The sequence below is a fragment of the Egretta garzetta genome, unplaced genomic scaffold (genome assembly GCF_000687185.1).
Source record: "Egretta garzetta isolate BGI_Z169 unplaced genomic scaffold, ASM68718v1 scaffold527, whole genome shotgun sequence".
Classification (NCBI taxonomy): domain Eukaryota; kingdom Metazoa; phylum Chordata; class Aves; order Pelecaniformes; family Ardeidae; genus Egretta; species Egretta garzetta.
The window spans coordinates 357,101-378,207 of NW_009260359.1; the positions used below are offsets into that span (position 1 = coordinate 357,101).

At 39.2% G+C, this 21,107-nt stretch overlaps 1 protein-coding gene across 5 annotated transcripts in view; it reads left to right on the top strand.

Moving 5' to 3' along the window:
* Positions 1–21,107, top strand: part of PIK3CA (phosphatidylinositol-4,5-bisphosphate 3-kinase catalytic subunit alpha) — a 38,120-nt gene that overhangs the window by 12,193 nt on the left and 4,820 nt on the right. For all 5 annotated transcript variants that reach the window (XR_004842541.1, XR_004842542.1, XM_035898459.1 and 2 more), the window contains exons 3-20: positions 214–423; positions 1,112–1,362; positions 2,976–3,221; positions 5,245–5,330; positions 7,246–7,351; positions 8,484–8,636; positions 8,745–8,879; positions 12,679–12,803; positions 13,181–13,262; positions 13,715–13,879; positions 14,445–14,548; positions 15,552–15,723; positions 16,061–16,167; positions 16,574–16,695; positions 17,298–17,376; positions 19,703–19,873; positions 20,414–20,531; positions 20,708–20,859. Coding sequence is in view for 3 of the 5 variants with exons in the window: in XM_035898459.1 (XP_035754352.1) it covers positions 214–423; positions 1,112–1,362; positions 2,976–3,221; positions 5,245–5,330; positions 7,246–7,351; positions 8,484–8,636; positions 8,745–8,879; positions 12,679–12,803; positions 13,181–13,262; positions 13,715–13,879; positions 14,445–14,548; positions 15,552–15,723; positions 16,061–16,167; positions 16,574–16,695; positions 17,298–17,376; positions 19,703–19,873; positions 20,414–20,531; positions 20,708–20,859 (2,584 nt within the window). In the remaining 2 variants the exon portion in view is untranslated. The remainder of the gene's footprint in view (positions 1–213; positions 424–1,111; positions 1,363–2,975; positions 3,222–5,244; positions 5,331–7,245; positions 7,352–8,483; positions 8,637–8,744; positions 8,880–12,678; positions 12,804–13,180; positions 13,263–13,714; positions 13,880–14,444; positions 14,549–15,551; positions 15,724–16,060; positions 16,168–16,573; positions 16,696–17,297; positions 17,377–19,702; positions 19,874–20,413; positions 20,532–20,707; positions 20,860–21,107) is intronic.

Genomic DNA, 21,107 nt, shown 5'->3' on the forward strand with positions numbered 1-21,107 from the left:
CTTCTAACCTTCTTTGTGACTGCTGAGTGCACTTAAGAACAGTTGTTCTTGGATTAAATAAATCAATTGTCTATACAAGTAGAAGCCAGTGGTTAACACATATATTTTAGGTTGTGTTTTGCTTAAAGTATGCTTTTTCTGTTGCTGATAGAAGGTATCTTTAGCTTTAATTATCAGTTACAATTACTCCCTCGTGCTTCTTCAATACTATAGGTTTTGCTATTGGCATGCCTGTCTGTGAATTTGACATGGTTAAGGATCCCGAAGTACAAGACTTCAGAAGAAATATTCTTAATGTTTGCAAAGAAGCAGTGGATCTCCGAGATGCCAATGCACCACACAGCAGAGCATTATATGTCTGTCCTCCAAATGTGGAGTCTTCATCTGAGCTACCCAAACACATATACAATAAACTTGATAAAGGTAAGATAAATATTTACAGTAGAAGCAGAATGGGTTTTTCAGACCTTGAAATCAAAGAGTACAGCTGGTGACTTAGGTAAATCACTGTTTTATGTGCTGCGTTTAGTACACTCTAGCAACATCTTACACCTTAAGTTAAGAATAGTTTTCTTGATAGAATGTAGATTCAGAAGGAAGACAACACTTAAAATTACGTTTTTTGCTATTGTAATAACTAAATCTTGAAATATAACTTGGTGAATAGGGGGGACTTTTTTTTTAATGGGCAGAAACAGCTTGTTGGCTTCATTTTTCTTTTTTCTGACATTCAGAAATCTGGAATTAAATGATGCTAAAACACAGAGTTATCTTGCAGTCCTCAAATATGAAAGTTACTGCTGTTTTCTTGAAGGCCAAATATTAGTATTCAGTTAATAAAAATATTCTTAGCCTCAAGGGGTAAAAGTTTAAATTTGCACTAGAATCAAAACTAAACTGAGCATGCGTAGTTCCTTGCAGGAGTTCCGAACCCTCTGTCGCTTTGGGCTGTGAATCTTGTCTACGTCTTCCTTCAGTAGTACTGCAAGCAATTCTCTGTGTTGGGGGGGTGGCAGTTGTTTGGTTTGAGGTTTGTTTGGGGGGTTTTCTTGTTTTGTTTTGAAACTGTATTGAAAATGGTAGGTCTAATGTTATTTTACGTTCATTCTAGGGCAAATCATAGTGGTGATATGGGTAATAGTCTCACCAAACAACGATAAGCAGAAATACACCTTAAAAATCAATCACGACTGTGTGCCTGAGCAAGTTATTGCTGAAGCAATAAGGAAGAAAACGCGAAGTATGTTGCTGTCGTCTGAACAACTGAAACTTTGCGTCTTGGAGTACCAGGGCAAATATATTTTAAAAGTATGTGGCTGTGATGAATACTTGCTAGAAAAATACCCTCTGAGCCAGTATAAGGTGAGTAACAGAGTGGATTTATTTTGAAATGCACTAAAATAATCCAAATTTGTGAGGGAGAAAAGTGATCAATTTTGTGACTGGCTTGCTTTTCCATTAAATTAATCCAAAAGATAGGAAGTAAAAATGTATGTGTCTTTAAACTACTTGGCTAATGTGTGAGTGTAGTGTGCCTATTTGTTGATTTATGTGCTTCAAAAGAGGGGAGAGAGAAGAAGTAATTTAAACTTGGGTTTGTATCACTGGTGTAATTTTTCTTCTTTGAATGCAGTAGTTTACCTCTAACACTAGTGATAAATCAGCAGGAGGTGCTTTGAGAAATATCCTGGATTTCTGATGGCAAGAGATGAGTTATGCTTGAATGCGGCTCATGTAGTACAGAAGGAAATTCAATCAGATGTTAAATTATGAGGCAACCGCTGCTACCCCCTTTAGGGGTGGGGAAAAAATCTAAAGAAACTGTTTATTTTCCTGTTACTTACCTCTCTACGTTTTTTGATTGTAATAAAGGAGCGATAGATTTCCAGCACTAAGTAAATCACTGTTAAATCTTCCTTGGGGCTGCCTGTCCTTCGTTGCCCGGGTTTGTTAGTGCTGCGAGACAGAACTGCTGACAGAAGAGCATCTGGGCAGCCCTCTCTGGAGCAGGCAGCAGCGTTACCCTGTAGATTTCCTGACCGGCTGCTGCTGCTTCCTCTTGGAGGAATGCATTGTAATGAAGGGCTTCCATTCCTCCGGCTGAAACGGCTGGCGATCTGCTCCACAGAGCCCTGGGGGAGAGAAAGGGCTGGGGGACCCTGAATAATGGGAAAAGCAGCTCTGTTCTGTGGGAGCTGGGGAACAAGCACAGGCATACATGAATAATTTTGCACAGTCATTGTGAGATCAAACACTCGATCTATTTGATCTAGCGTAGCTTCTTCAGAAGTATCTGCTGTGCCTTTACTGTGCTGCAGAAGAGCTTGCTAATTACGCTCCAGGGCTGGCCCTGTCTTAACGCGTTGTATCTTGTGGTGCTGTTGCCAGACGAAGTGCTCTCAGCACTCAGTCCTGAAGGGCCACCATGCAGGCTTACAGCTGGAGTCTGTCGGCATCAGCGAGTGTATGGTCCTAAGCACAACCGAACCAAAACTGAGCGTGTCTGCTGCCGCTGGCCTTGTGCGCTCTGCCTCTCGCAGTACCGGTGTCACTTGTGCTGGGTGTGCACAGGAGGCACACAGGGGTTGGGTGTGCTGGGTGTGCACAGGAGGCGCACAGGGGTGTGCTGGGTGTGCAAAGCCAGCTTGGCTGCTTCCAGGAACAGCTCTAAGCTGGAAGCGGTCTGCTTTGTGCTGCGCCGCGCCGGAGCTAAGGAGTGCTGCAAGAAACCTGACTTGTCGGCTCTGTTCTCCATCTCCAGTTCAACCTTCCACTATTGCAGGCATTGTTCATATCTCAAAATCCATACGTGTATACTACTGTGCGATATACTACTGTAAACATGTAAAGGGTGTACATACAGGGACAATAACTCTTCAAATACACTTTTATATTTTCCTGAATGTTTTTAGGTATAGATTACCAAAAGTGTGCACTTTGAAAACATACTGAATTTTGGTTTTGTTTTCTTGCAGTATATAAGAAGCTGTATAATGCTCGGCCGCATGCCCAATCTGATGCTGATGGCGAAGGAAAGCCTGTATACCCAGCTGCCACTGGACACTTTTACAATGCCGTCTTATTCCAGGCGTATCTCTACAGCTACGCCCTACATGAACGGAGAAGCTACAGCCAAGTCCCTCTGGACTATAAACAGTGCTCTCAGAATAAAAATCCTCTGTGCAACCTATGTAAATGTGAACATTAGAGACATAGACAAGGTAAGGCAAATGATGTACAGCATCGTATGTGGTTTTCAGCAACTCATGGTTTCCCTCCTGAGTTTTCTGTTCTGTGTTTACATTGGAAAAGAGATGCTATTTAACACATTAGAAAAGTAGACCACTGTTACTTAAATTTAAGCTATTCATTCTAAAAAATACAGCCATGTTTTAGCATCTGAAAACTTTCGTGTAGTACTAAAGAGCCTTGAGTTGTATTTAGCTAAATAACTTGCCTGCTAGGAGCAGAATTCAGTTTGCATAGTTCTCTTCAGCTGAGTCTGTAATGGATAGAAGAACAAACCCCATGTTGTTATTTATATTCTAAATAATTATTATGTCTAAGAATGTATTAAAGTAATTGGAAATACTTTTGGTGAGGGGATGCTGGATAGTGTGCTGCTATCTTGCTTTTCAGACCAACGGACCAAAACCGGAGCGTGTCTGCTGCCGCTGGCCTTGTGCACTCTGCCTCTCGCAGTACTGGTGTCAGTTGTGCTGGGTGTGCACAGGAGGCACATGGGGTTGGGTGTGCACAGGAGGCACACAGGGGTTGGGTGTGCTGGGTGTGCACAGGAGGCGCACAGGGGTGTGCTGGGTGTGCAAAGCCAGCTTGGCTGCTTCCAGGAACAGCTCTAAGCTGGAAGCGGTCTGCTTTGTGCTGCGCCGCGCCGGAGCTAAGGAGTGCTGCAAGAAACCTGACTTGTCGGCTCTGTTCTCCATCTCCAGTTCAACCTTCCACTATTGCAGGCATTGTTCATATCTCAAAATCCATACGTGTATACTACTGTGCGATATACTACTGTAAACATGTAAAGGGTGTACATACAGGGACAATAACTCTTCAAATACACTTTTATATTTTCCTGAATGTTTTTAGGTATAGATTACCAAAAGTGTGCACTTTGAAAACATACTGAATTTTGGTTTTGTTTTCTTGCAGTATATAAGAAGCTGTATAATGCTCGGCCGCATGCCCAATCTGATGCTGATGGCGAAGGAAAGCCTGTATACCCAGCTGCCACTGGACACTTTTACAATGCCGTCTTATTCCAGGCGTATCTCTACAGCTACGCCCTACATGAACGGAGAAGCTACAGCCAAGTCCCTCTGGACTATAAACAGTGCTCTCAGAATAAAAATCCTCTGTGCAACCTATGTAAATGTGAACATTAGAGACATAGACAAGGTAAGGCAAATGATGTACAGCATCGTATGTGGTTTTCAGCAACTCATGGTTTCCCTCCTGAGTTTTCTGTTCTGTGTTTACATTGGAAAAGAGATGCTATTTAACACATTAGAAAAGTAGACCACTGTTACTTAAATTTAAGCTATTCATTCTAAAAAATACAGCCATGTTTTAGCATCTGAAAACTTTCGTGTAGTACTAAAGAGCCTTGAGTTGTATTTAGCTAAATAACTTGCCTGCTAGGAGCAGAATTCAGTTTGCATAGTTCTCTTCAGCTGAGTCTGTAATGGATAGAAGAACAAACCCCATGTTGTTATTTATATTCTAAATAATTATTATGTCTAAGAATGTATTAAAGTAATTGGAAATACTTTTGGTGAGGGGATGCTGGATAGTGTGCTGCTATCTTGCTTTTCAAAAGGGAGGTAGGGTTCAGTCCCACTGAAGTCATACTACAAGCTTGGCTCTCTAACTTCCTCAGAATTTGTTTGGTCTCTTCTTTCACTATAGCTTGGTATAAGAAGACTAGAAAATAAATTCATTTTTTTAGAGTTCATTAAAAAAATAAACTTGAAAAAAACTAGTTTTGCAGTTAATGAGGAAAAAGACAAACTTTTTTTTCTAAAATGTATGCTCATATACTGTGCTTCACACCTTGCAGAGCGTGAATGAATTTGGGTTGGGGGGGCTGTTTGGTTTTCGGTTTTGTTTTGTTTTTTACTTGATGGAAATTAAAGGGTAATATGTTGTAATTATGGTATATGTTGATAGCAGTGGAAAAAATTGTTTATAGTAACATTTCAAAGATAATACTAACATAAACATTGCTTTCAGATCTATGTTAGAACAGGTATCTACCATGGAGGGGAACCTTTGTGTGACAATGTGAATACTCAGAGGGTACCTTGTTCTAATCCCAGGTAAGATAAGCCCTTGAATGACTCTAGAGAACCTGACTTACAGGGCATCATGAACGATAGCACTGAAAGAGTAAAGGCTTGACTTAGCCGTTATTCAGGTAGAGCTCCTTGCTGGGAATTCCTTGCCTGAAGTTTTAGAAGAACATTTTTACCTAACCCTATATTTATAAATAGAATTAATTTACTTCAAATGTGTTTTGTCTCGCTGCGGATAATGTGGTTTCTTTACTGAATGGATCCACTTTACCTGTGCGTCTGCAGTTGCCTCTGAAACTCCAGTGTAATTACTCACTACCACTGAAATTGGCATAGCCCCGGGTGATGGAGCTCTGGTCTTGACTGGATCAATAGCAGGTGTTCCAGTTACAGGTTCAGATTTTGCCTTCAGCGTGAGGCAATGTGATGTAATGTAACCTGCAAATCTGTTTTGGTGAGGTTGCATGGTGTGTACCAAAGCAGAACCGCTGAGTGCAGAGAGATGGGTGTCACCTGTCAACATGGGCAGTCACTGCCAGCTCTGGGCTGATTGTTTGCAGGAGATTTGACCTACCACGAATATTATCTGGAAAAATTAATCACATGAACTTAAAATCACTGTTAGTGTGCAAAAAGAAGCTTTATATGAGCAAATATAAACATATTGAGAAGAAGTATCTAGAAGATGTTGAATTATTGCCTGTAACTTTGACTAATGAGGAGGCGTGAAATTTCAGCATCTGGTTGGATAAGATGCAGTGTGTTCAGGAGTAACTCCTGACTTGCATTTTTTGTCTGACTTCATGTCTTTGAAACTTTGAAAATGTATTAATATTTTTTCTGGGTACACTTTCTATTTATTTGATTAGGTATTGTAACAAAAGGTCCTAATAATATTCACAGTTATGGAAAAATAGCTTTTTCTTCTGAGTTTCCCCAAAAATACCCGTACTTGAACTGAGAGTTCAACTGTTTTAGAGGCACAGTCTTCTTGGAAAGGTGGTGAAGGGTGTGGCTTGAAAACATGGATATAATCACACAGATCTGTATCATATGAATGAATGAACATATAAGGAAAATTAAATGTTATATGCCAATTTCTTCATTCTTGGAGAAAGGCTTGGACAGTTATTTCTTTGTAAAACTCTCATTTTTCAGTGTGTCTGTAGCTACTAAAAGCAATGCTGTCCTTGGAAGCCTCTGCCTCTTCCAACTGAGAAAATTCAGCATGGCAGTCCCCTTAGGAAAATAAAGTATATTCAGAAGTTCCTCTTCAAAAGCACAGGTCTACCAGTTGAGGGAGAAAGTCTACTTAGAGAAGGTCATGGAAACAAAATGTGTATTCCTGTAGAACCAATCTGTGCTCTTATTACTATGGTAAATAGAATAATAGCTGAGTTAAGAATATTGCTTTGGATTTCTGTGTTAAGTTTGTGTTATATTCCTATCTTGCTCTTATCTTCTTATTTTCTAGCAGTTCAGATTTAGGTGAATTCTGATATGCCACACCTTTTTCCACTTGCTTTTTTTTTTTCTGAAGTGAAAAATATTTCAGAAGCTAAACCTTGCGTTAGTGCGGCAGATACGCAAATCCACCATCTTTAGGTTATGCCTACACTGAGAGTTGCTGTCAGCAGGTTTGCCAGAGTGCAAGGGAATGAACCTATTTACTAAGTTTGCGGGAACTGAACGTAGCATGACTTTTTAAACAGTGTTGGAGCTAGGAGGCTCATCAGGGAAGCTTCCATTCCCAAAAGGAGTAGATGTGGTCAAATGCATGTAGGAGGACCCCCCCGCCTTCAGTAAGGAGTGTACTCTATGCATATAGACAGCTTAGGTAGGAATATAACAAATGCTTTTTGGTGTAACCCTTGATTGAATGCACTTGTCTCCATGCTCTCCTTTAACCTGGTTTTATTCTGCTTTTTAAATCCTACAGATGGAATGAATGGCTACTGTATGATATGTACATTCCTGACCTTCCCCGTGCAGCTCGGCTCTGCCTTTCTATCTGTTCTGTTAAAGGCCGGAAGGGTGCTAAAGAGGTAAAATACTTCATGGCTTTAATACACTAATGAACAAAAGCTACTTAAGTCAAATTTGGGAAGATACTTGGTAAATGCTGTCCTGGCAATGAGTCTTAGTCCAATGTTTGATTTGAATCTGATTAAAATAGGGTTTTTTTCTTTTCTTGTATCTAATTCAGCCTACCACATTTTTGTGGTCAGAAATTAAAGAACATGGAGAAGAGCTTATCCTTTCAGTGCTGGAATTGTGTCTCTACTATATTGTCAGACAAAGACCAGTGTTAGTCTTTTGAGGTGTAAGTGCCTTTAAACTCAAGTTTCTTAACCCATAAGGTACTTACCTATTTATTTAAAATCAAGTATAAGTAGCGCCCTCTTTTTAGTTGATTTTTAAAGTAAAGAAAACTTATGCTGCTTTAGCATTTGATGCAAGATCCCAAATAGTAATTTTTATGGATCTACATATGACATCTAATTCCAGTCACCAGCAGCATTAAATTCTGGGTTTGGGTGTGTGTCACAGGTACTATATCGGGTTTTTTGGTCTGTAACCAGGTTTATGAATCTTATAGAATCATAGAATAGTTTGGGTTGGAAGGGATCTTTAAAGATCATCTAGTTCACATCTACCCCACCCCACCCTCCACCATGGGTAGGGACATCTTTAATTAGACCAGGCCGCTCAGTCCCACCCAACTTGGCCTTGAACGCTTCCACGGATGGGGCACCCACAGCTTCTCTGGGCAACCTGTGCCGGTGCCTCACCACCCTCATCATAAACAAACAATTCTTAGGTCTACTCTAAACCTATTCTCTTTCAGTTTACAACTGTTGCCCTTTGTCCTGTCACTACGAGCCTTGGTAAAAAGTCTGTGTCTCTGTCAAATAAAATTTCTCCAGCATCTTGAGATATTTTGATGTGGGGAAAATGTTGGCATGTGCTTGCAAGTGTTTTGATATCGTTCTGCAAAATGACTGCGTTGACAGTCATTCATAGAAAAACGTGGCACAGCTTCCACAACCTGCTTTCAGCTAATCTGGGAATGTAACAGCTTGCTCTGGAGTGAAAATGTTTGGGGTTGTTTTTTTTTTTCTGACTCTGCAGTAATTAATAGATAGCACTGAAAAATCATCTTTTAATCTCTTTAAGGAGCACTGTCCATTGGCTTGGGGAAATATAAACATGTTTGATTACACAGACACTCTTGTATCTGGGAAAATGGCTTTGAATCTTTGGGCAGTACCTCATGGGCTGGAGGATTTGTTGAATCCTATTGGTGTTACTGGATCGAATCCAAATAAGGTAAGTATTTGCATGCCAGCTTCCTCTGTAGGAGTACATTTTCAAAAAATGCTGTATTAGAATTCAGAAAATTCAACAGAAAAAGTAACTTAAATTCCCTTTATATAGGAAACTCCATGTTTAGAGCTGGAATTTGATTGGTTTAGCAATCCTGTAAAGTTTCCAGATATGACGGTGATCGAAGAACATGCCAATTGGACTATATCGCGTGAACTGGGGTTTAACTACAGCTATGCGGGGCTGGTAAGGCAAACTCCCCTTCTGAGATTAGCTACTAAAATACAAAAGTATTATTTATTTTACTCAGTATATTAGTGATAAAGCAAACTTTTTCATGTACTCTGATTTATTGTAAAAGCAAGAAATCGATTTTTTGTTTTGTGTTTGGCAAAGTGAGTAATATACCAAGTGAGTAATAATTTCTTTATGTTACTGGTAAACTGACCTAATGCTTCACTGACCAACCAAAACATTTTAAAGAGAAACTGTCTTACTGTGCAAACTGTTGGGGCCTTTTTGACGTTTGTACATTGCTACTTCAGATGTCTAAACCACTTAGTTTAACTTCTCAAAAGTTGTAATTCTCCTTCAGTGATACTGGTTTGGTTTTTTTCACTTTCATGTCTACAGGTAGGCTTTCTTTTGTAACCTAAGGGTGCTTATAGCTCTTTAGTGGCTGTTTAATGTGCTAGTTATGACGATGATACAGGGAATTCTAAGGGAATTGATTGGCATACCCATGAGTGTAATCCTTTATCTCCTCTCTTCTGTGAAGAAAATTTGCGTGTTGACAGCTGGCTTTTTGGTGAGGCTTGCAGCTTTCTTAAAAGCAAATTTTGGATGATTAAAAGGAGGAAAAAAGACAAGCAGTAAAGCTAAAAATGCTATGTATTTAAGGACAAGGCTATGAAATTGGTTGGTATGTTTTACATTTTCTTCTGGGGGCTGGCGCAAAGAGTTGAGAGTTTCCCCAAGAGAGCTTTGTGGTCTGTGTGGAAGAAATCTTGGGGTGGAAAGTTTCACTGTACCAAAAAGTGCGTAGGTGTCAGTAAGCTTCCAGTTTGGGAATTCTGGTGCGATTTCTAACGTATCTTGAACAAAGGGATTTGTAGGCATTTGGTTTCTCTTGATACTCTACAGCAAGTCCATCATTGAGTAGCGTATTTGCTTGTATGTATGGTGACTGAGCAGTGCTGCAGCGCTCTTAGTAAGTGCTTAAAGACAGCTGGCTGCTTGGTAAATACCATTCCTTTGCTATAACACAGCCTATTACCTGGGCCTATATATGCTCAGCTCATTGCTTTGTTCCATCTGTAGGCAAAAATAGAAAATGGTGAGGAGAATAAGCTCTCACTTCAGTGAGAGTGATCAAAGTAGCGATCAACTAAACCTTTACAATTAAAACTCAACATTCTGAGGTAGAATAAGTCTTAAATTGTTGCCTGTTCCTTTTTGCAATGATCCTTATAATGCTGTAGAAGGTGGTCACACTGGTTAAATATGGAGAAAGTGGATTTGCATCAGGGACTGAGTTGACCGGGAAACCAACTGTGTACCACTGCTTTGGTCTCTCTCATTATTCATGCCACTTTTCTTTCAACCCTCCTTGTTGTCTGCCAAAATCCTTTTATTACTTACCCTTTCTTAAATAATTTCATTAAATGCTTGGTAAGTTTGAACATCATTAGTTATCTCCTGGCATTGTGTTTGTCCCCTTTATCTTTTAATGTGTGGTATCTTCAGGACTGAAGCCAAACTTTCTATGTTCGGGTACTGTGTGTATTTATAGCTGTTTGTAATATTAACTATATTTAGGGAGTTAGAAGGCAATGTGTTGTTACTCATTCAGAAATCGGATACTGGATTACTGTGTAGCATTGGCCAGAGCTGAAAGAGGTAAAAAAATCCTTGTCTGAAATGGTCAAAATCAGCGAAGCAGTCGCTGAGGCATGATTTCTATAGAAATGTTTTTGTTATGATCAGAGAGCATAACTTTCTTTGTTTAACTTGAAATACATTACAGTGCACTTAAAATCAATTAATACTTACTTAAAAGAGATCATTTGTAGGTCCATATCTAGACTATGAAAGAATCTTTAAATATTAAATTTAATTTACTGTCCCACAATTCATAGAATTTCAAGTTTTTGCTGTTGACCACAACAGGATAAATGCATTTTCCTTCTGGGCTTGACCTAAACTATGATCTTTCTGACCCACTGTGCAGGTACATTTTATACTTTTTTTCACTTTCACTTACTATTTAGGATGACACTTTCAGAATCAAGATGAATATGTACAATTAATCACTTGTTCAATATTAACTATTTGATCTTATGCCAGGAGTAGGGTGATTATGAAGTCGTTTATCCATTAACTTCCTTACAGAATGACTCTGGCTTTGCTGCTTGCACTGTGTCTGTTACAATAATGCTTAAGAATGCGTTCTAGAAATGTTCCTGTGCCACATAGAGAGTAGTTATAAATAATTTTCCCCCGCTTCTAAGTCCAGTCCACGTGCTTCAGAAAGGTAATAAAAAAACATGTTGGTGCACTAAGATCTCACTATTGCGCTACTAACAGGGCAAGGTACTAAAAATCCTGCTAGCTGGTTGATTCGTACCTTAATATTGGTAGATGTAAGCTTGAAGGCCAAAATATTCTTGTCCTGTATAACAGTAGTGAACCCACTGCGAGAACACGTAACTTATGTAACTAAAGATGAATGTAGAATAGAGACCTCTCAGTCTGAAGTAGGTACCATGTGGTATAACCTGACAACTGTTTCTATATTTGTGCTTATTCTTAGGAATAGCACGACTTCACCTTTTGGAGGGCGCCTTGATCTCCGGCCTGGAAATTTCAGATTGTTCTTTTCTTCGGCTTTTCTTTTCTTTTTGTTTTAAAGCTAGATGCATTGCAAGGACTTTCTGTAAAAGACGTGTAGGTATTTCTGTTTCGAAGTCCTAGTTCAACCCGTTGAAAATTCCCATCACAAAGCAGACAAAGCTCAGCTCGTTCCTGTTTATTATCTTGTTTAATGTGCTCAGTAGGAATTGTCCAGGGAGAGAGCCCAACAGGAGATCAAATGCTGTGGTTCTACAGTTTAAACAGTTTGAACTTGGAAAAGAGTTGATCTTACTCTTTTGCAGCAGTAGGTATCACACAGGTGTGAAAATGTGAGTTCACTATAAACCTGCTGTTGAACTCTTATAGAATTTCTGGGATAACTTCATATCAAGTGTCAAACTTGTCTATCACCGTTGCATTTTGTACTAAAGGCAATAATATAAGCTGCTTAAGATTTCTCTTTTTTTACAATGCAAATGATTCTGTAGTTGAAACCTCAAACTGCATCATTTCGTATGTTCCTTTGCAAAAAACACCTTAAATGAACTAAGAAATGGAAAGGATAGGAGAAAAATTGAACTCGGCACATGAGCTGTGAAAAATCTAGTAGTAGTAGTTTCAATACCTCCGCCATTGGTCTAAGCTGGTTCTAATAAATCAAGTCTTGGATGCAATTAATTTCAGCGTGTACCGGTTCTGTTTTCTGTGCTCTTTGGGGAATGTCTTGTGCTAATTCTTGCTAATGTTTTCCAGCCTTTCTGTTACTCAGGCTTTCCTACAGTGTTCTACCTTTTATTTACCTAGCTTCATCCCCCATATTCTGCTTTTTCAGTTCTGATTCTTTTTCGCTCCTTGCAGCAGCTCTCTGTAATCTCAAAGCTGGAGACAGACATGACCAGTTTCATTTTGTGCTGCATTATGTCATTCATCGGATGTCAACTGCTGCTATTTCTCCACACAGCTGATTCGGTTGAAATGTACTTCTTCTTGTCCCAGTAGTGACTAAAAGCAGTTGGGGAAATCAAAGGCCTAGTCTTTCATCTGTATTTTTATATCAGAAGGAAACAACAAGATAGTATTGCATGACATAGGCTATAAGTTGCTATGCTGTTAAAACACTGTATACTTCATGTATGTTGTATGACAACAGAAGGAAATGTGTGGAGGGTTAATGACTGCTTTCCCTCTGCAGAGTAACAGAATAGCTAGAGATAACGAATTAAGAGAAAGTGACAAGGAGCAACTGCGAGCCATCTGTACGAGAGATCCGTTGTCTGAGATCACTGAGCAAGAGAAGGACTTCCTCTGGAGCCATAGGTATTTAAAAACAAAATCCAAAGAAAAACCCTTGTCACAGTCAAACTTCACCCATTCACTCCAAATTTGTTATGATGTCTTGGGTTTGTTGGGCTTAGTGTTTTGGAAAAGGCTTTTAAAGCATTCTGCAGTGTGTGTCTTGGTTCACAAGCCCATGGAGAAAAGTAAGCTGTTGAATCAGTTTGTTTTCCCCATTACTGCAGTCTTACCTTCATGTGTGGATCCTGACACTGCTTTAGGGTATTGATTGGATTCTGCTGACTGATTCTGAGTCTTTCTCTATCTTTAAGAAAAAGGTGCAAAACTGAGAGGACGTAATAGATGGTTATTGATGCAAAAATGATGTTTTGTACGTACAACTTCTTTCTCTTTTACAGACACTATTGCGTGAATACTCCAGAAATTCTGCCCAAATTACTTCTGTCTGTTAAATGGAATTCTAGAGATGAAGTGGCCCAGGTAACACATAGCACTGAAGAAGTGTTAAGTTTTGAAGAGCTTTAAAATATGCTATACTAAAGAAAACTTCTGCAAGTTAAAAACATGCTATGTGTGCGTGATGCATTGAAAGAAAGCTTAGGTGATTCAAGTTGCCACTACAATTGACTGATCAGTCTGGTCCATAGTGCATGTCCTTTACCTCAGTCCGAGCTGTAGGATTTCCTCTTGGTGGCATTATTTGGATCCTTGTTATGATACCCATTTGTCAATTAGAGTTAAATGTGAGGTTTTGTTTTCATTCTCTTCATAGTGGATAAAATAACAAAGTCAGCTTATTGAGAGAGCACTGGCAAGTAAACAGCTTCTACTCAGAAGCAGTTTGTGTCTGATGATACCTTCTAATGGCTGTGTATTACAACTTCTTCCTAATCAATGCAAACATGTGATGTGCTTGGACCTCTTGTCCACAGATGTACTGTTTGGTGAAAGATTGGCCTCCAATCAAGCCAGAGCAAGCAATGGAGCTTTTGGACTGCAATTATCCAGATCCAATGGTGCGAGCTTTTGCAGTTCGGTGTCTAGAGAAGTACTTGACAGATGACAAACTGTCTCAGTACTTAATCCAGCTAGTACAGGTACATAAAGTATTTTGGTATACTCAACGTTTTCAGTACATTTGACATTGATGGAGGCTTAAAGTACAGCTCAAGTTAAGATGTGAAAAAAGGGTCATCAAAAGTATCTGTTGGCATTGTGGATTATAGAGGAGGAGGAGGAGATGAAATGTAGTTCATTTTCTGTAGTGCCATGGTTCTGCTTGTTGATATTAAATGCCAAGATTTTGCAGAGATGCAGAACTGTTCTACCAACTGGAACAGGCAGCTATTTCAGCTGTCCTAACATATGGTAAAGCATGAGTAGAAGTATCTTCTCAAAATTTTGAGCAAGCTGAGGCTAAAATATTTGGTAACAGTAAAGGATGCATCAGATGGCAAGTTCTTGAAATAGAGGCAGCCAATGCAGTGTTAGCAGATACTGTTCAGATCCTAACACATGCAATTATTAATATCAAGGTCACTCATTCTACACAACTTAATGTAAAACATAGATTGCTTTTTATTTAACTGCCTTTAATCTGCATATTGTTCATAGAAATAATAACTGCAGTTGATATTTTCTTTCCTCTTTATCCTTAATTAGGTTCTGAAATATGAACAGTATTTAGATAATCAGCTTGTGAGATTTTTACTCAAGAAAGCACTGACCAATCAAAGGATAGGACACTTCTTCTTCTGGCATTTAAAGTAAGTTTAATACCATGCTAAGGGGTTGTGGGATTCCTGTTAGCTGTAAACAATCAGCTGTTCTAAACACTAAATGTTCCTTTTTAGGAAAATATTACCACTTAACGCTTTTTTATATTGGTTAAGAGTTTGAATGCATAGTGTGGTAATAGAAGTCATCCCTTGCGGTTTCAAAAGCTAGCTAATAACAGATACTTAGTCTTGTACTTCTTATCTAATGATGATTACTCTAAGAGCAGGGCAGCCTATCTCAGCTTGCTGGAAGCCTCCCGTATGGTTAGCCGTTTACAGCTTGGACAGATTACCAAAATATCTCCTTACTAAGTATAACATGGGCTTTTGTAATTCCTGGCGTTGAGAAGGCTAAGCATAAATCGTCCCGCAGCATACTGGATTGTAGCTGGGTCTCACCTAAACATGCTGTTCTAAGACAGTGCGATCAGGCACAGAAAAAGAAGCAAGGAATCTCTGTTGTGCTTTCAGTTTTCTACTTCCCTTGGTAATAATCAAGGGTAATCGAATAAGTTGCCTGATTAACTTGAGGAATGTATTGTAGGACTGTGCAAAGGCTGAGGGTAGGTAAGAACAAGGAAACTAGAGGGGCCCCAGACCGGGATTAGCTAGATGAGACAAGGAGAAAATGAAACAGGTTAGCTTTGCTCTCAGCAAAGAAATCTGGAACTCAAATTGAAAGCTTGAGGCTTACTGTGGAGTTTCTGGGAAGCATGGACTCTGAATAGAGGCAAGGGGTAGAGAAGGACAGGATGGAGCAAGAAGGAATGGGGAAAAAGCCTGTAAACTCTGTGCTGAATTACTTGTAAAGTACTGAAGGCTGATGAGTCCTGTCAAAATGAGTTGTGGGAGGTCAATACAAGTTTTTTACCCGAAAAGAAAAGAAGGATCTACAAGCAGCCCTTGGGAAGGTGCTACAGGTATAGCTTCGTTTTTGACACCTCTGAGTGGTCTTATCTTTAAGCTATAACTGTTCTTCCTCTCTGTGTAGGTCTGAAATGCACAATAAAACTGTAAGTCAGAGGTTTGGTTTGCTTCTGGAGTCCTATTGTCGAGCATGTGGAATGTACCTAAAGCATCTGAGCAGGCAGGTGGAGGCTATGGAGAAGTTGATTAACCTCACAGATATTCTCAAGCAGGAAAAAAAAGATGAGACCCAGAAGGTATTATAAGCTGTCCGCGTACCAAAACTGTTGCTGTTGAGTCACAGGAATTAAAACTGTGTTTTATTTTATTAACTAGAAAAGTATTAATGCTGATTTCAGTAGATAACGTTATCCTAGAAGCTGTAGTATTTCTGTGCGTGTTGCCATTGCCTGCCTCTTAAGGCACTAGAGCTACAGTAAGGGTTTCAGTTTGTGTAATGTGTGGCTAAGCAGAGTTGCTTATGTTGGAACTGTGCAAAATCATGCTTTAAAACCAAAGCTAAAATCTGATGCTTACCTTCATTTACATGTAATTAGCGTTCTCAGAACTCAAATGTGATTATTTATCTATCAGGTACAGATGAAGTTTCTTGTTGAACAAATGAGACGGCCAGATTTTATGGATGCCTTACAAGGTTTTATCTCTCCTCTTAACCCTGCGCATCAACTGGGAAATCTTCGGTATTGTCTTCAGTTTTGAATTGTCTTCAGTTTTGAAATTTGTAAATGCTTAGTAACATTAACAGTAACAATGTTCAGGCTAAGTGTTAACTCACTAAATGTTGGTATCTTCGAAGTTAACTGAATAACATTTGTGGCAAGGTAATTCATAAAGAGTCAAGTAGTTTCAATCTAATGGTTTAACAAATTAGGGAATGGCATGACAGTTAGCTGTCGCTTTAAGGTGACAGCAGTGATTTAAGTTTGAAGCTGAAAGTGCAAGTGGCTGATTGTTGGTTACCTGTGCATCTCTAATTTCATATGAGTTCATGAAGTTTGAAGAAAAGAGGGAGAACTTAGGAGAATTACAGAAACATGATCTGAGAATCAAATTGTGCCCATTTCATTGACATCTTCTCTTTTATAGGCTTGAGGAGTGCAGGATAATGTCATCTGCAAAAAGGCCCCTGTGGTTGAACTGGGAAAACCCAGATATAATGTCTGAATTGTTATTTCAGAACAATGAGATAATCTTTAAAAATGGAGATGGTAAGAAAAAATAAGTGTAGTCCAAAAGCTACACATCTGTTTATTTTCCTAACTTACTGTTTAGTATTTTCCTAAGCGTGTAAAATACATATAGTGAAAAAAAACTTGAAAAAAGTCATCTGAGCAAACCAATTTTCTTTTCCAGAAAAATTAAGCATACATAAGTATTTGTCTCTGGTAAAAAAACTTGTATGTTCTAAGATACTCGGTCTGTTGAGGTGGAACATGACACTATTTAATCCTTTGGGCTTTTTTACTTGAAAATGTCTTCTAGATCTTACAATGTAATCTGTAATTCCATTGTCATGTTTTTAGTGTATATTTTTAAATAGCTTTGAAATCACCACCACAAATTTATATTCGTTCTCAACTATTTAAAACCTGCTTTTCTCTGAGAGAAGAGAACCTGTGCTAAACTGTGCAAGCCTCATTTCCTTTAGACATACTTTTGGGGGGAAAGGTAAAATACGGTGTTGTGAAACTTGCAATCTCGATGTATTTGACTATTCCAGACTTGCGTCAGGACAGAAAGGTAAAATACAATGTAACGAAGTGATCTGGTGTTGTGAAACTTGCAATCTCAATGTATTTGACTATTCCAGACTTGCGTCAGGACATGCTGACACTACAGATAATTAGAATTATGGAAAACATCTGGCAAAATCAGGGTCTTGATCTTCGGTAAGCATTAGAGGTCATTCTCAAGCAATACTGTTCTTAATGTTTTTTGCATTGCTTTGTTACCAGAAATTGCTCCTGTTCTCCCCAAGGCTAATAAATGAAACGCTATAAATAGGCATGTTTGTACATGTTAGAGCAATTTTTAATATTTTTAGTAACCTTCAGTTAGCTAAACTGCTGGATTCTGTAAAGATAAGATCATGTTTGGAAAAATGCTTGTCTAAATCAAGTGGGTATGGGGGATCTACATACTAGGAATGGCTACTAGAGCTAACACATGCTAGCCACACTATGGGCTACTGATGGTATCTGTAGGGTTTGCTTTGAACAAGTTCTCGAACTTGCAGCCCTGTTGAGCGATGAGTGCTTGCAGTTGGCATCTTCATTTCAGTACGCCAAGTATTGCCCAGTCTGATATGCGTGCAGCTTCACCTCTAAACAGTCTGTGGGTACAGTGGCTTCTGCAGAATACCACTCAGTATAAACTACTCTGCTTCTGCCAAACTTACGCTAGGCAGGTTAGGCTTCCAAATACGCATTTGCTGTGTGGTAGGTTTTTAGGTGGTGGGGTAACAGAGCTGCCTCTGTGCTGTCAAACCAAGTATCTTCTTTGCACCCCCAGTTCTCGTTTTCTCCTCATCTAGATGAAATGACTTGTTGGTCTAAATCACCTCTCAGGTGTCTGGGCAACTATTTTGTCGCTAGTATTGTAATGTGTGACAGAATTATGGCTTTGTCCATGAATGGTTTGCAGAGTTACAGTTCACAGTGCCCACGTCTTGAAGAGTAGTCAGCTATGAAAATCTGCAAAAATACATTCTCTGCCACCTCTTGCCACCATTCTTCTTAAAGCCAGCATGGAGCTTTAGGAGAGTGCTTGGATAGGTATGGTGGGAGTGACAGCCTGAGTTTAAAAAAAAAAAACAAAAAAACAAAAAAACCAAAACAAAACAAAAAAAACCAAACCAAAACCAAAAAAACCCCACCACCAAACAAAAAAACCCCCAATGTCTCAGCTATGAATCTGCTGTACTGACTGACATGACCCTGCAAGATGAGGCAGCTGATGGACTCTGAACCTTGAGCAAGCTACAGATTATGCCAGTGGACAAAAAGAAAATCTACTGAGGATCTAGAAATTGTGACTCCTCCCACTAAACTGTATGTGTCTCTGGTACAGAAAGTCTAACAGTCCAAAGTTTATGCTACATCCTTAAGGAAAATATCTAGGTGGGGTCTCACTGTTTTTCTTTGACATCCAAATCGGACTTTTACCTAAAAATGCACGCAGAGGTAGATACAACTATACTTTTAGTACCTGTGAATAAAGCGCTGTTAATCCGGAGAGGAGAAGCCCACTGCCCCACCACCACCAGCAGTCAGCTCTGCCACTGGCTACACATTGCACTGGTGTCCCATAGATTTTTAGGTCTACCACAAAGCCATGGTAGATTGCTGCTTCTGGGTTTTTCACTAGGGCATCACAAAACCCCCCTTCTGATACTCCAGTGTTCCTAGAAGGCTGTTTTACTCTATAGGCATGGCACTTCCACTCCGAAAAGGAAGCTTCAGGAGAGAAAAGGGCTGCTTTTAGGTACATGACCCTCTCTTCCAAATCGCTTAGCAGAGGATGTTAAACATGATAATGGCCATGTTTCTTTCTGTCATTGAATAAAAGACTGGGTTTGACTTGGTTTTCTCAGATAAAATGTTTTGAACATAACAGAAGAAATAGAGACTTTGGGGGAGGGCAAGGAGAGAGACATGTGAAAGAAAAGGGAGGTAGAGGAATTAATTTCTTCTGCTTGTAAAGAGAGAAATCAGCTACTGAGATTATCCTTTGAGTTTTGTTTACAGATTGCAAAGAACTATTTATGATGTTCTTTAAAAAGTCCATGAATAAACAAACATCTGCTTACAGTTAGTCCATTAGCATCTGGATAAATTGTAATGTTGCTGACTGTAGATTCCAGTTACAATTTTGTGATACGTTCAGGTACTATTCAGAAGCTCATTTTGAAGGTCCCATGCTGGTTTTACATAAGAAGTATTACCTGCTGCTTGTTTACAGTAACCCATGAAATCCTAATATTCATTTTCTGAATGCTTAGGTTTTGTCTCTAGTAATTCACTTTGAATAGATCTTGTTAAATCATGCTGAATGCTTTTTTAAGAATTTTTCCAGCAAATTCCCCAAGGCTTCTAAGAACATGTTAATGAAATTTTGCCTTAAGCTTTTGTCCTGATATAAAACTGAGGGATGACATTGGTAGATATGGTGCTTGCTGTCTTAAAACTTAACTCTGAAAAAACCTTCATCTTTCAGGATGTTGCCTTATGGTTGTTTGTCTATTGGTGACTGTGTGGGTCTCATCGAGGTGGTGAGGAGCTCTCATACGATCATGCAGATTCAGTGTAAAGGAGGCTTAAAAGGAGCGCTGCAGTTCAACAGCCATACGCTGCATCAGTGGCTCAAGGACAAGAACAAAGGAGAAATGTGAGATTTCCTGTTGCTTGTTTTTCTTGTTCATGTGCTCTTTTTGATGGAAGCTTCAAGAGAACTAAAGTTCATCTAGTGGGAAGTTATGTCCATCTGTGGTTGGGTTTTGTTTGGTTTTTTCCCCCCTGCCCTCATTTGCCTAATACTCTTGCTTGTAGCTCTGCTAATGAGTTTGGGTGGTTGTGCAACTTCTCAGCAGTAAAGCATAAGCTGGAGGCAGAGCTATGAAGATATGGCTTAAGCCTGTATTTTAGCAGTAGCTCATCACAATGAAAACCACTGGCCTTCAAAAGAGGGACAGTCACTTTAATAGCTAGTTTGCTGTCCCATGACCTAACTGTAAGTACTTCTGTTCTCGGAGTATACGGAATTTATGCCTTACTTAATAAAGTGATAGAGTTCAGGAACTCTGGTGTATTGAGAGAAGATCGTAGGAATTGGTTCTTCCTTAATGGGGAAGGGCAAAAAAAAAAAAATCTGGACTTTTTTGTATTAGAATATCTGTAGGAAAATGTCTCCTTCGTTTGTTTTCAATAGGTACGATGCAGCTATTGACTTGTTTACACGTTCTTGTGCTGGCTACTGTGTTGCTACCTTTATCCTGGGCATTGGTGATCGCCACAACAGCAACATCATGGTAAAAGATGATGGACAAGTAAGGATATGTTTTTCTGAAAGCATAGCCTAACGTTCTCTCTCACTTCGATATGAGTTTGTTTGGTTTTTTTTAAAAAACAAAAAAATCCATCTGAACTGTAAGTGATCGCTTTTACTATGCCATCATTTAAACAAGGAATTGCTAATCTTAAAATACCTTTCTCTCTCTCCCAGCTGTTTCACATTGACTTTGGGCACTTCCTCGATCACAAGAAGAAAAAATTTGGTTATAAAAGGGAGCGTGTGCCATTTGTCTTAACACAAGACTTCTTAATAGTGATTAGTAAAGGAGCCCAAGAATGTACCAAAACAAGGGAATTTGAAAGGTGAGCTTTTTTAAGCATTTAACCTCCAGAGTATTTTGTACCTAAAATGCAGTTTGCTACTGGTGACCTTTAATAATTAGCCCTTTTACCTGAAAAGTAGCATTTTAATTGGCGTGCAATGGGTGTGTTCTAATTCTTTAGCTGGAGATCAGCCATCCACTTGTAAATCAGTAGGTGATCTTACATGGCCTCTGGTTCATGAAACCTCACTGTAGCTCTGCAGGGTCAGCACACATGTGAATAAAGAT